The 15,846-nt window shown below is 42.6% G+C and overlaps 1 protein-coding gene across 1 annotated transcript in view; it reads left to right on the top strand.

Annotated features, from left to right (window-relative positions):
• Nucleotides 1–13,592, top strand: part of LOC107397163 (transmembrane protein 132C) — a 317,088-nt gene extending 303,496 nt beyond the window's left edge. The window contains exons 9-10 of the mRNA XM_054744223.2: nt 10,696–10,887; nt 11,322–13,592. Coding sequence (XP_054600198.2) covers nt 10,696–10,887; nt 11,322–12,404 — 1,275 coding nt within the window. The 3' untranslated portion in view covers nt 12,405–13,592. The remainder of the gene's footprint in view (nt 1–10,695; nt 10,888–11,321) is intronic.
• Nucleotides 13,593–15,846: the final 2,254 nt, after the last annotated feature.

A 15,846-nucleotide genomic window follows, 5' to 3' on the forward strand; every position in this document is an offset into this window, starting at 1 on the left:
TCCTTAACAGACTGGCTCAGTACAGCTGGGACTCAGCGCAATTGGCAATCCACTAACATAGTTAAACAGTACATGAGTGATTATGGGCTTTGTGATGCATGGCGATCTCTTCATCCTAACCGTAGAGAGTATACTTTTTTTTCGCACGTCCATCACTCTCATTCACGTTTGGATTATTTTCTAGTCAGCAGCTCATTGTTGGCTGACATTTCAGACACTGAGATACACCCCATAGTTGTCAGCGACCATGCTCCAGTTTCTTTAACTCTGGTAAATAAAAAGACAGTCCCACCAAGCAAAAACTGGAGGTTTAATACATCACTGCTTAAAGACGAAGGTTTTATAGAATTTTTTAAAAAGGAGTGGGGTTTATATTTAGAACATAATGACCTGCCTGGAACATCAGCATCTATTATTTGGGAGGCAGGAAAGGCAGTGATGAGAGGTAAAATAATCTCTTTCTCATCACATAAGAAAAAAAACGGAAAACAAACGTATTCAGGAGTTAGAAGAAATCATCAAGTCTTTAGAGGCGTCCACAGAAGAAGAGTTAATGAGCAAATTACGTAAAGCTAAATTAGAACTTCATGGAATTATTGACAAAAAGACACAATTTTTAGCACAAAGACTACGAATAGAAAACTTTGAACATAGTAATAAATCAGGTAAATTCTTAGCTAGCCAATTAAAAATAAATAAAGAGAAAACTACCATATCTGCTGTTAAAGACTCAACCGGGAATATAGTATATGACCCTGAAAGAATAAACAACACCTTCAGAGACTTTTACCAAACGTTGTACTCACCACAGATAAACCCATCAGATAATGAGATCAATGAGTTCCTTGACAGGATAACACTTCCTAAATTATCAGACAGCCAAGTTACAGTCCTGGACTCGCCACTAACATCAGCGGAGCTCCAGGAAGCCCTTAAATCCATGACAAATAGGAAAGCTCCAGGTCCAGACAGGTTCCCAGTAGAATTCTACAAAGAATTCTGGATCATTCTGGCTCCAATATTTTTCAGAATGGTGAGGGAAATCGAAGAGAGCAGCAGATTACAGCCAAACATGAATTCAGCCAATATTAATCTCTTGTTAAAACCAGGCAAAGACCCGGCATTTCTTACCAGCTATCGCCCAATTTCTCTTATTAATGTTGATCTCAAAATAATTTGTAAAACCCTGGCCAAAAGATTAGAGAAGGTAACCCCCTTCATAATACACCCTGACCAAACTGGTTTCATTAAGGGTAGACAATCACCCACAAATTCACGTAGATTACTTAATTTGATAGATTTCTCTTACAGTAGAAACATAGAAACTAGTATATTATCTCTAGATGCAGAAAAAGCTTTTGATAGAGTTAACTGGAAGTTCTTATTTGCAACTTTACATAAATTTGGTTTTGGGAACTTCTTCATAAACTGGCTACAAACATTATACAGTTCACCAACAGCACGTGTCAGGACGAACGACCAAATGTCAGCTAGCTTCTGTCTTCAGAGGGGGACCAGGCAGGGATGCCCACTCTCCCCCTCACTGTTTGCTATCTTTATTGAACCACTAGCAGCAGCAATTAGGCAAACAACAGAAAGGGATAAAGTGTAAGAAAATAGAACATGAGATCAGTCTTTATGCAGATGATGTTTTACTCTTTCTCCAGAATTCTCAATCCTCTCTCCCAAGCAATAGAACAGATAAACTCTTTTTCCAGAGTTTCAGATTACTCTATAAACTGGTTAAAATCCACAGTTCTACCAATTAATTTCTCATTTGTCAATTTGCTTAATACACAATTGGAGTCAGGGAATATCACATACCTGGGAATTAATATCTCTCCCAAGTTAGCAGATCTAACCAAACTGAATTACATCCCACTTTTAAGGAAAGTGGAAGATGATCTTGCAAGATGGAAATCCTTACCAATATCACTCATGGGGAGAGTTGCTACAATTAAAATGATGGTCTTACCCAGAATAAATTACTTATTCTCGATTATCCCAAACAAACCTCCAGCTGACTGGTTTAAATCTCTGGACTCCTCAATTACTAAATTCCTTTGGCAGGATAAATCTCCACGAATTAGCTTAAAAACGCTTCTGAAGACCAAAGACAGAGGAGGACTAGATTTACCCAACTTTTATTATTATTTCTTAGCCAACAGGCTGCAATATATACCAAGATGGTTGCAAGATAACCCATTAGATGAGTCCTGGTTAGATATAGAACAGACACTTTGCAATACGATAGAGCTTTCAGACTTACCATTTATTAGCCCAAGCATAAGAAAACATGAAAGCTTCAAAAGTATTAGTATCAGCACCTCTCTGACAGCATGGTGGGAGTATCTTAAAATGACAGAGTCTTCACTAGTACCATGCAGACGCACACCTATCTGGAACAATCCTGACATTTTGCAAAACAACAAAATGATTAACCTTCCGGACTGGAAAAATAAAGGAATCCTATACCTGGAACACATATATGAAGGATTGGACTTCATCCCATTTAATCAAATAGTCTCCCAATTTGGAATGGATAAGAATAGCTTTTTAGAATATCACCAAATTAAATCTGTAGTCAAACAAAAATTTAAGCTCAATAAAATAGAATTACAAACACCACCAAGGGTATTAGACTTTTATAATCTCAAACCCCCCAAACTACTGTCTAAAGTATATAAGACACTGTCCAAAATAGATGATAAAATTGCAATCCCTATTGAAAAATGGGAGGTGGATCTATCAGTTAGCTTTGACCAGGACTTCTGGTCCCAAACTTGTTTAAAAACTTTTAAAATGATCAGACACCCCAATTTACAATTAATTCAGTACAAAATTCTACACAGAGTACACTATACAGGTCATCGGATGTTCAAGATGGGGTTTGTGTCGTCTGACACCTGTACACACTGCACAAACAACATTTCTGACAATTACATTCATGCACTGTGGTCCTGCCCACCTGTCCAGGAATTTTGGGGTAGAGTATGTGAGGATCTGTCAAAATGTCTGAAATGTCATATCCCAACTTCCACCTCTCTTTGTTTACTGGGACAGCTGCACGATGTCCCGATTGCAACATCTTTGGTTCACGTGGTTCTGACTGCCATATGCATCGCTAAGAAAACTATCCTCTTGAATTGGAAAAATAGAGAAAGTCTCTGCATTAACCAGTATAGAAATCTTTTGTTAGATCATATTGCACTTGATATAGCCTCTGCTTCCACTTCAGATGAATCTCTCTGGGCTCCTTTGATCGGTTCCATCACATAGCGAGGGTGGGGGCCATTGATGTTGTCCTGCGGGATGGTGTGGGTGGGGGGGTGTGGGGTCTGAGTTTGGAGTATCCAGATGTTCCCTGGAGGTGGGTTCACTGGGGGTGTCTGGGACTGGGGGGCTGTTGCCCCCCTCTGGAGGTGCTTGGGTTGCCTCGGGGGGTGGACTGCTGGCGGTTGTGAATGGGGCCCCTTGGGGATCTTGGCGGCGGCCATGGGTCACTGCCTGGTGGCTGCAATACCCCTGGGCGGGTCTGGGTGGGGGCCTGGGGGCTCGGGGTTTGGGGGTGGCCGGCCCCGTGTGGGGATCTGGGCGGGGCCTTGGGGGTCGGGTCCTGACATGTATGCTGCCGGGAAGAAGGCAGGAACACTCAGCAGTGCCTGGCCCGGGTTCGGGGGCATCAGGTAGACCTTGGCTCCTCTGCCGTTCCATCACAGGGGAGGGGGAGGTCCAGGACGGGGAGGACCAAACCTTACCTGGATGTCCCATGTCTTATATATTCTGGAAGTTGTGCAAATGCAGGGGTGGGCATAGATGTTCTGCTGGGATGGGGCTGGGTTGGTGCCCTCGGACTCTGTGAGGCTCTGTAATGCTGCTGCTTTTGGAACTGGCAGGATGGGCTGGGGTCTCCATGCCCTGGGTGGCAGTTTGACAACAGAGGTGCCTATTGGGGCCAGTAGGGGAGCTGGCTCCCTGGAGGGCTAAGCCCAACCAGCCATTCCTCCCCATCCCCGCATATTTCTCTCCTCCTGCTCCCTCACATCATCACACAAACATACACATAGGACCTTGGGGGGTGGGCAAGTCAGGGAGTGCGGGTATGGACCCCATTTCCGCATTCCTGTGGCAACCTGCCCCCCAATTTTATTTGCACCTTATACACTTCCACTGACGACATTCCACACAAACACACACTTAGGGCCTTGGGAGTGAGCACATTCAACGGCATTTTGGCAGGGGGATATTTCAGCCTCCTCCCGAGTGCCGGTGCCCACTTCCAATTTTAAACCGCACTTAGACACTGATGGCTGAGGGTGTAAGTGGGGTGGTGCGGTGGCATCAGCTGGCATATGCCGGATGATGCCCGCACTGCCCACTCACCACAGCCATGGAATACACCTCATGATCACACAACAGTATATTGGAGCAGGTGGAGGGAGACTAGGGGTCTTAGCCACCTCTGTTGTTGCTAGGCTTCCTGGGGCTGGAGGCTAGGAGGGAGATCTGGCCGTCTGGTTGGGGTCTGGGGTGGTGGGTTGCTGTGCTCAGCGTTGGGCGGGGGAGCCTGCTCATCAGCACCCCAGCAGAAAGGGTCAAACTCTGGTTACCAGTGATGGTTGTACCCCATGTGCAGCAGTACCGGGACCAGAGTTAATAGGGTGTGTATGGGGAGCATGAGTGAGTGTCCGGCATGCATTTTTGTAAGTCTTGGGTTGTATGTGCATGTGTGAGCATGAGGGAGGGAGTGTGTGACTGTGTTTGTGTATGACTGTATATGTCAGGTGGGGCCTTTGGGTCCTCCCCTCTCCTGGAACTTCTCTTGATGATATAGATCTTTGTCCCCCCTCCCCCTGCCACACCTGGTGTGGGGGCTTGTGCCATGGTCTGCCTGAGTGTTCGTGGCAACCGGGTCTGGGGGTTTAAGATTTTGGCATCTGCCTGATAGATCCCGGTGGCTGCCTGGTGGGGTCTGGGTCCCTGGGCTCTGCTGGGTCCCCGGCGGGGGTGGTCGCCCCTGGGTCCCGGGTCGCTGGGTCCCGGGCTCAGCTGGCTAGGGGGTGGGAGGCTGCGGGCGGGCCTGTGGGCTTGCCGCTGATGTCTCCAGGGACTCTGCCGGCTGCTGGTTGTGGCCCCCCGGGGCGATCCTCTGTGCCTCTCGAGGGGTGCGGGGGCCTTTCTGGTTGCAGTCTCCTTGGGGTTCCTGCATTCTGGGGCAACGCCTGGATCTCTGGGACTTGGAGCTCCCCCCGTCTCCTGCGCATCTTTGGGGGGCGGATCTGTGGTCCCTCACACTCTCTGTTGGACGCTCCTATAGAGAAACCTTAAATAAACAAGCGCGTGTACACATACAGGTGCTCACATGGTGCTCTCAAAAGTATGGGCTTGGGCACGTTCAACACATGTCTTAAGACTATGGGGGGCACTTAATGCATTGTGATTTATTATCGTGATTCTTCAGTTAAGCAATGTTGATTATATGTGTATATATATATATATATATATATATATTGTTTTTGTTTTGTTTTTTGTTTTCATCAAGTTGACGCAGTGATAGGTAGATCTTGTTGTATTGCTGTTGTGTCCCTTTTTTGTGTCCTTTTGGTTTTTTTTTTTTTTCTTTTTCTGCAGGTTTAGAAGCAGACTCTTGTTCATTGTTTATTTTTGTGGAACCCACCCCCCCCCCCCCCCCCTCCTCTCTCTCCACCTTTTCTCTTCCTTTCTCTTTCACCTTTGTCTCCGTGTCTGGTCGGAATTACAAAGCATTCAACAACAATAACAATAAAGTTTTAAGTATCAGGCGTGACATTAAAAGCAAACGCTTTGATGCTCCACCTAAGAATAAATCTGTAAGGCTTGTCACCAGCATTCAGACATCAATTCTGTCTTGCTTCACAGCCAGACAGGACATGGTAAAAAATAAAAAATAAAAAAAAATAAATAAAACTGCATTGCTGCTGGCGCTAGCATCAGTTAAGAGAGTGAGTGACCTAACCTGCCCTCTCAGTGGCTCCCGCATGCCTCAGGATCCGGGAGGATGGCGGGTCTGCTGTTTTATGCCCCAACCCAGCCTTTGTGCCCAAAAGTATTAATGCTTCCTTCAAATCCAGGTCAATTTCATTGGCTGGACTTTTTCCTCCTCCCCATAATTCTGAGGAGGAGGCGGCTTCTCACCTTCTCTGCCCGGTGCGCGCGCTTGCACGATATGTGTCACGCACTTCAGGGATTCGTCGCTCACAAAACCTGTTTGTGCACTACAGGGAGTCTTCCCTTGGTCGGGCGCTGTCAGCCCAGCGCCTTTCACACTGGCTGTGTGACGCCATTTCCCTCGCTTACACATCATCAGGGCAGGATCCCCCTGAGGCACTCAGGGCTCACTCAGCCAGAGGGATTTCCTCTTCTATGGCGCTCCTCAGTGGTGTGTCAATGGAAGACATTTGTCAGGCTGCTTCATGGGCTTCACCCTGTTCCTTTACTCGTTATTATTTACGAGATGTGTCTTCAGGTTCCATCACTCGTTCAGTGCTTGGACCCCAGCAGGCTAAATGAAGGCTTATGGCACCTCATTGGCCTTGCTGAGATGGATTTCATCCTCTTGTGGATGATGTTTTTTAGTGGGGGCCCCTCTTTTATCGTGGCTGCCTCAGTCTTTAAGCCTGGTCTGAGGCTGAACGTCCCCCACTAGAGGAGATTTGATTGGGTGTGTCCATTGGTTGTGTTAACCAGTGGGGCGTAAACCCACCCAGCTGTGCTTTATTCCAATAGCAGCTAGCTTAAGGGCTAAGACTAGACGAAATAGAACATTGGTTACGTATTGTAACCCCAGATTCTATGAGTCTAGTCGCAGCCCTTAAGCCACTGGCCCCACTGGTTATAATGGGAATAAGAGCCATTGGAGGTGAGCAGTGGGGTCACTGCGGTTATATACCACAAGAGGGCCCACTATTGGTGGGCGTACATTTTAGCTCTTCATGATTGGCTGATGCGGAGATCATCCTTCCAATAGCAGCTAGCTTAAGGGCTGCGACTAGACTCATAGAATCTGGGGTTACAATACGTAACCAACGTTTCTGGTTCTGGTGGATGCAGAACCAGTGAAGATACCCGATGGGAGGGGTGAACATTCTGTGACAGTGTTTACATTCAAAACTAAGCTTGTTTGCTGATTCACTAAAGCAGCTGAATGTCAATAAAAACCACAAAATCATTTATTTCCAGCTTATATTAAAAAAATAATAATCTTGGCAATTATTGCAACTGTCCAATATTAATTCAATGGAAATAAATCATGACAACAGTATTTAGAAATTAAATGTAACATTTGAACTAATAAGGGACTGTATATTATACCTTCCAGAGCAACGATAGGCACAATATATGAATGAAACCCTGCCTCCACCCTTGTGAATTCCACCCAGTTCATAATGTAACTGTATTTTCCAGCGACCAGCATGTCTCACTCAGTGAGCGGTCGATGGACTAAACCCGGCAAGGCTTTTTAAAATAAAAGACCTTTGACATTTTGGATAGTTTATTCTACATGGGACATTTTTTGTCTTAGAAACAGTTGTTTTAAATCAGTCAAGCAATATAGCTTTAATAAAGGTTCACTAGAAGGAAATGCGTTATATTATAAATAAATAAATGGCATTTGATATGTAAAATCTGTGGGGAGGTTTTCAAAGTGTTAATGCCATTTTTATGTTTAGCACCATGTTTCAGTTCAATACACACTGCATCCTGAAGTGCACAAATCTTTGGTGCATAAAGAGAAGGAGATTGTGATCTCAGCCCTGCATCTCAACAATGTGTTGCTCTGTGTTGGGCTGTCTTGTAAATGTCAGGCTGAAGTTGATTTATGGTGTGAGAGTGACGTACGTAGCCTCCCAAGCAAGGCACTGATTGTATCATTAAATAAATAGGATTCTGAGTATTTGTGTGTCGTGTGTGCATGTGTGAGAGAGGTACTTGGTGAAAGATTGAAAGAATGAGACTGCACAGGTGTTAGCTTGACAGGCTTAAGTGTTTGTGCCACACTGCAATCAATGGGGCTGTTTTTGTGTCTTCATTCTGTTTTTGAGGCTAAATGTGCTCCGTGGTTGTTATGATTTGTAGGTTGATGTTGGGTTTTGTGGCAATGCCCTGGTTTTTTTAGTTAGTCTTGGAATAGTTGTGTTTTTTAACTGCTTGCTGTTTAGATAGTAACGGTCTTGTTTATAAATCATGTATTCAAATCTACATTTGAAAGATTTTGTTACATGGGTAAACATCCTGCCAGAAACCTTGATATGCACACAGCAGTAAAAACCTTTTTTTTCCCTTACACAATTTCAGTTTTTTTGCGACAAATGTTTCAGATCAACAAATTTACGTATCAGACAAAGAAAATCTGTGACAATATAAAATGCTGATTTTCTTTATTGAGGAGAAAAAAAGTCATCCAAACTTAACTGATTGTATATGAAAAAGTAAGTGATCCCTAAACTTAGTTTTAGGTTGTTACATCTTTGTCAGCAAAATCTGCAATCAAGCATTTGTGATAACGAGTAATGATTCACATCTCTGTGGAGGAATTTTGTCCCACTCATCTTTGCAGAAAGTGTTTTTTTTTTAATTAGCCACACTGGAGAGTTTAACAGAAGGATTGGAAAGGTTTAAGGTCAAAGGTCAGACATTCACCTCCAGGAATTTCTGCTAGAAAGCGAAATTCATGGTTGGATCAATTACAGCAAGTTGCCCAGGTCCCAAAGCAGCCACACAGTCCCAGACTAGTCTTTTTTTTTAATCCCGCTGTCTGTCTTTCTCAATCAATCCTGCCTGCTTCCCGCCTCCCAATACATAGACCAATGAAAATAAACTAAGTTAGTCTGACTGACCATGTTGCACCTTTGATGTTTCTGTATATCAAAGCTTCCCTTCATTTCTTTAGTTTCATATTCTACAGCCATACTTGTGTTAACTACCTCAGACGCAATCTCCATTTTCAGGAAATTTCAGGACCCACAGTTTTTTTTCTCAGCCACCCTTTCCTTGTCCAGCATCTGTGTGAGTGTGTGTGTGCATGCGTGCGTGCGTGCGTGTGTGTTAGTCAGCAGAGGTTCGATCATCAGTACTTTCACATGGAGGCCTTTAATGGGGTACCATGATTTTCTTCGCAGGCCAGTCTCAGAAGCCCTAACTACAATTTGGTAACAATTTTATTTTCCTTGATTTTTAGTCACATTGTAATTATATTTGCCAGTCTCTTTAGTGACCCATTTGGTATGATTTCTCAAATATAAAGGTAGTATTTTTTTTATCTCTTTATTTAAAATATATCACAATATCAACAAGCCCAATACTAGAATTACAAAAGACTGCAGACTTAGTTGGTCAGACAGATGAAGTCTTACTACTCCTTATGGTCATATTCAGTCATTTTCAGTCTATATAATAGTGGACAAGATGGCAAATCAAGCACATAAGACAGAAAAGAGATAGCGTTTCTCTTCAGGTTTTACAAAATTAACAGCGTCTCAATAGCATGTTTTCAGGCTGTCTAAAAATCAGCACCATCTGCAATTATTAACCTGTATACCCTCACTTTAGAAACACATTTGAAATGCATATGCTGTCTGGAGACCACACTGTTGGCGATTGAACGTTCAAGGATATCACTTGGACCGTGTGCTGCACAAAAGGGAAAATGCAAAAAGGTAAACCAAAGGGAGGAAAGCAGGGAGTTGGGTCTGAACAAATGAGGCAGTGATCGGTGCTGACACTTCATTATGGCTGGTAAATGCAGCTACGTGGGGGTAGCTGCAGGAGATACTGGAGCCCTAATTGGAGTGGATGGGAAAGATTCTCATCTCATAACAAAATCACAGATATTTACGTGCTTACACTTCTGGCAACACAGAAAGTTGGAAAGTGTGTAGCAGAGGTGAAGGCTAGAAAACAATATGATTTTCTGTGAGTCTGAGAGCTTTTTTATACTTGCTTTATATGTGATATATGTACTGTTCACATACCAATTTAAAACATATAAAATGCAAATTTTCTGTCATTTCCAGCTATTTTGTCGATGCGTAAAAATAAATAAACTTTCTATCCCATTTGCACTTTTTGTTTGCGTTTACAATACCATTGTTATACTAACAGGAAAAAAGTGTGTGCCAATGAAAAGTTAGCTTGGCACATCTGTTTGAATAAAAGGATGCAAACTGCCACAGCTCAAACTTATTTTATTTGGACTTACAAAGACCTGTAAATACTGGAATAAATAGGCACTTACGCTGCATGTGTTTATAACAATAAAGCACTGCTTTGTTCAGTTTTCAGCATACAGATATATGTAATTTTAGAAGATGTGGTTTTGTATTTAATAGAAAAGCACTGCAGGGTGTTATGAGCAAATGCATGTTTGTAATTTCAAGGTTTGGATATTTTCTTTTTGTCTCAATTGAAATTGCGTGAGGATGGTTTCATTCAAAGGAAGAACAACAAAGGACTTTTTTGACAGAACTTCTTTCACAATACAGGATTTGACTCTGGGAGCTGTGATTGAATTTGCGACTATCCATAGTAGAATTATTATAGACAACATTGATGCGTTTCGTTTGCAATACAAACAGTTTTCCTAAATCTAAAATAACATAGGAGAATTGAGCATAATGTTGTTGTTGTTGTTATTGTTGTTGTTGTTGTTTGTTGTAGGTTCTTTCACCTTTGACAGCATCGGTCCTGGCTGAGAGGAGCATCAGGGTGCAGGATGATAAAGTCAGTGTGACAGAACTGGGGGTGCAGCTGGTTTCTGGTCTTTCTCTAAGCCTGCAACTGAGTCCTGGGAGCAACAGAGCCATTGTTGCTACTGCAACAACACAAGAGGTCATTGCTTCACTAAAACAGGTAAAACTCTTCCACATATAAAAAAAATATCTTTAAATATTTATGAGAATTTTCATCAACCTGTGAGAAAGAGAGAAATCACTGTATTACTACTGCAATGCTCAGATTTGTATTTGGGTTATAATGCTCATTGTCACTTTTCTTTTAATTAATTACCACACAATCTGAAGTTTTCTCTTTGATTTCTATCTGCAGCCACTGAATAATGATAGGCTGCAGTCACATCCCATGAGAATATTTTGCCTTCATGAGAATAATTTCAAATCCTTCCCAGCTTTTCTACTGTAATTAAGACACATTTTTTCCTCCCTCTTGTGCCTCTGTTTTATTTTTATCCTTATTAATTTCAGATGAATGTGCAAATTTATGTTTATGGATTTATTTTATTTTTCACCCAGGGTTACTGATGTTTGGCTTTGTTTCTGTTTTCACAGGAGTCCCTGATCAGTGCTTGGATTCAGTTCAGCGATGGATTTACGACTCCCCTAGATAACTACAACCCTACCCATTTTACCTTGGCAGCCACCTCTCTGGATGAGCGGGTGGTGGCGGTGCAGCGCAGCGCAGTGTGGAAGTGGCCAATCATTGTTGCTAAGGGTGAAGGGCAAGGCTTGCTTCTCCGTGTCGAAATGAGTCCCTCTGAAGTGTGCCAAAGGGGTAAACGGCGTTCAGCTTTAGCCACTGGGATGGCGAACATCCAGATAAGATTTGGTCAACCAGAAGAACAATACAGACAACCAGGAGACAGAAGAACGCGTCCTGATCCTCCGTACTATGGTGGCTCTATCTCTGATATGGAAACTGGTCTGAATAACAGAGGAGTGACAACTATCAGGGGACATACCCCACTGAAGCCTAGTGGGGGGCGTCTATCAGCAGACAGTGGAGACAGGACCCGAAATGAAATGTCTGAATACTCTGAGAAAGCCGAGCTGCCTCGAAGTCGCAGCACTGACGAGGACCTGTTACCATCCCGACGAGGCCTGACAGACTTGGAGATTGGGATGTATGCCCTTTTAGGAGTCTTCTGCCTGGCTATCCTGGTGTTCCTCATCAACTGCATCTCCTATGCATACAAGTACCGTAGCAAGCATCTATCTCTAGAAGCCCCCGAGGCTATGCCCCATGCCCATGACTGGGTCTGGCTTGGCCAAGAGGAGGGGTTGTGTTTGCAGCAACAGCATCACGAAGAACTGAGCGGTGCCCTGGAAGAAGGCAGTCAGCTGTTAAACGGAGGCATCTCGTGCGATAGCAGCGACGGGGGAGGATGCAGCTCCAGTGGGAGGGATCACAGGAACGAATCGCTTAACTCACCCACCACCAAAAGGAAGAGGGTGAAGTTCTCCACCTTCTCCAATGTGAAGTCCAGTAACGGGTGTCCGGTGCTCAGCCCTTTAGCACTAGTGCAGACCAGTGACATCAAATGGGTATGCCCAGACATTGAGCTTGGGGACTCAAAGGATATTAGGGACTACATGGAAAAGCTTAATGAGAATGCAATTGAGAGCAATGCTTAAAGGATACGGGGTGTTATCCACGAACTAAAGAGAAACTCACCTGAATGCCTTCAGATTAAGGAGGAAGAGAAAAGAGATGAGAAAAGAACAAGTGGTGAGGAAAAACTCGATGCCTCACCGTGAAAGCTGAACAGTGGACTCCATCACTTAAGTTTCCATGGCAGTACTCAGAAGGGGTCAAGCAGGAAATTTAAAGACTTAAGTTGCCATGACACGAGAGCATAGTTAAAGAGAGCAACATGTGAAAATTGTATCGTTGCATAACTTAACTGTACATTCTTTGTCTTCATCTGAGGTAGAGTTTTCAGTTTTCTCTTGTTTGAAATATTTATTGTTTTTATGTTGCATTTGTTTTACTTTTTGTAGCATTTTCTTTTCTAATATGCCCCTCACCTCAAGATGGAGATTTTAGAATTTAGGGAAGAAGAGTTCGGAGCTATTTTCTATTGTACATAGATGCAGAGTTTGATTTAGCGTTACTAATTGTATAGTAACATTTTGTAAAGTGCTGTTTGGTTTTGTTCCTGTTTTGTTTGAGTTTTTGTTTCATCTCCAGAAGTCAGATCCATGCATGATGTTATTTAAAATGAGTCATGTGTGTCTGATCTGGTACAAAAACAGAAAAATGTAGATAAATAAATAAAACTTTGGAGACATGTCAGTCCAGTATCCACCGGGGCTACGTATAGGGTTGGGTTTGTTATATTTGTTTTGGTTAGATCCTTCATTTTCCCTTCTTTTTTATTACAGTTGATTATTCCACTTTGTATATTTCAAGTAGACTTTTTTTTTTTTACAAATTTAACTGGCCTCATGTTACAAATATATCTGAACTTGTTACTTTCAACAGGAAGAAAAAAACATCTTTAGGAATCCAGAACATGTAAAGACAATCACATACGTAATGTGAGTCCCTGTGTATTTTGTTTAATGTTTCAAGTAAATAATCTTAAAGGTTGTTTGGTCTGGAATAAACAAATATGGTTTGTTAACTCTAAATACCATTTTTGGAGCACAGAATCAAAGCCATTATAGTAGAAAAAAGAACAAACTGTGAAACAAAATTCTACTTATGCCCCATCAACCCCCTATGTCTTATTGCAGTATAAGTCAGGTTCATCATTTTCTTCCGTATCTCTGTTTGAAAATTGACCGAAGGACTAATTAAAACTGAAGGTGACTCTTGTTCATCTGTGTGATTCTTTGGTCTATTTTTTGTCTGTCTGTACCATGTGTGTGTGTGTGTGTGTGTGTGTGTGTGTGTGTGTGTGTGTGTGTGTGTGTGTGTGTGTGTGTGTGTGTGTGTGTGTGTGTGTGTGCATGTACTTATTACCTACTGAGGACCATCATGAGGTTTTAAACAGAGTGAGGTCATTTTGCAAAGTGAGGACATTTTTGTGATCCTCACTTAAAAAAACTTACCAGTTAGTTTTAGAGGTATGTAGTAAGTTTTTTTGAGGTTATGATTGGAATAGATCAGCATTGGTTAGGTTAGGCCGCGCGAGCTGCCGCTAGGGGGTGCGCGAGGTGAAAAGTGTAATGGCTGCGGAGCTCAGAGAAGTCTGTCATATGTCCCCATTAGCGTAGCCAGAAACTCATTTGTGGTTGGGCCTAAGAAAAAGTAAGTGGGCCCAATAAATGTAATTGAAAACAAGTATATTTTTGCGTGCGCGCACATGTGTGTGTGTGTGACCTCGGCATTTGCCCTAGCCTCATACTAACAATACGCCGAGCTTCAGCACTCTGGCCTGTGCACGCCGATATGTTCCGTATTTGATCATTTTTAACGATGTTGGAGGAATTTGAAGGTGGTGAGTCATTCTGCCAGATTGTAATTAACACAGCTGTCTCATGCAGGTGTTCTGACATTGTAAACCTCACACACAGAGTATTGTGGATGTAACAAAATAAATCAAGAAATGATTCCCATTCAGGCTATTAACAGCGCGCTGAAGATCTGAAGTTCAGAGTGCGTCTGTCAGAGGTCAGACGCATTCCAGCGGAACCACGGCTGACGGGTGCACAAGTGAGCACATCTGGGCTGGGCAGAAGTAATTTTACAACATTGGTTTAAATAGCGCCAATAATGAGACGCGGTGACTTGAGCGGCTCATGGAGCTGTGCTGCGCACACACACACAAACAGATTCAATAAGCGTGCATGCTGCACAAACTCCGGTGCGCCGTCAGACTGAAGACAGACATGAGCGCTGCCTCCTCTGTGATAAAAACTTTTAAGAGGTTTTATAACATTTTTCATTCAAGGTCAAATTAAGATATTAGCTTCTATTTTGGGATGACGTATTAAAGTCGGGTCTGCTCCAGCCAGTGACTCCTCATGAACCTGACTACAGCTCATGTTACTGCAGCATTTGTTGTTCCAGTCCGCGTGGCTGTGGATCGCAGATTCAGCCACACCATAAAACAGCAATAAGTCGGTCTGAGGCTTTAGTGAACCTCATGGCTATACCTTTAACCATCTTTTCCCCTATAGACATTTAATTACGCACAAGTAGGTGATCAGCTCAGGTTTACGCAGAGCAGAAGGAAGGAGAGTGCTCTGGCCACACAGGTTAAACGTTCCTACTTTAAGAAAACCGTTAAATTGCATTTTTTATGTTCTACCTGGGCACTTTAAATATTTATTTAAAATTAAATCAAAGGAAATTGTAATGGTATCGAATGTTTATTAATTACAATTTAAAACATGAAAGTGATGGGGAAAAAGGTTGATCATATTTTTTTAACCCTGTCTGTTTAGCTTGATGTCTGATATATATATATATATATATATATATATATATATATATATATATATATATATATATATATATATATATATATAGCCATGCCCTGATGTGGGGGCTGGGGGGTGCGTCAACATGGTCGGGACATAGAAGGGGGTGCATGGCTAAATAAGTTTGGAAACCACTGGGTTAGGCATTGTGAAGCCACAAAAATGAATGGTAGTCAATGGGGGGAGATGATTTTCTATTGTAACACATATTAAGATTATTGCTATTCTTCCTCTACAAGTGGATGATTCATTTTATCATAAAGGATATTGTATTGACAATTTACCAAAACAAAGAGGATATCGTTTTTATGGTAAACTTGATTCATTGCTCATCGAACATCCATTCATGTGTTCAAAAATATATTATTTAGGCAGCATTTTTATTAAACTGTTCAGTAACTAATTTGTTTAGCAGTCAAACATAATTTCTCCAACACTGAGAAAGTTGTGATATTACTGTGAAAATAGGTTTTGTTGACCTTGTGGGCAGCAGTATCTCAGGAGGTAGAGCAGGTTGTCCAGTAATCAGAAGGTTACTAGACAAACTGGACATGCCGTTTCAATCCCAACTCCCACAGGAAAATTCTGCTGTTGTGTCCTTGGGCAAGACACTTAACCCGCCCCGCCTGCTGGTGGTGACCAGAAG

This window comes from Nothobranchius furzeri, chromosome 6 (genome assembly GCF_043380555.1).
Source record: "Nothobranchius furzeri strain GRZ-AD chromosome 6, NfurGRZ-RIMD1, whole genome shotgun sequence".
Taxonomy (NCBI): Eukaryota; Metazoa; Chordata; class Actinopteri; order Cyprinodontiformes; family Nothobranchiidae; genus Nothobranchius; species Nothobranchius furzeri.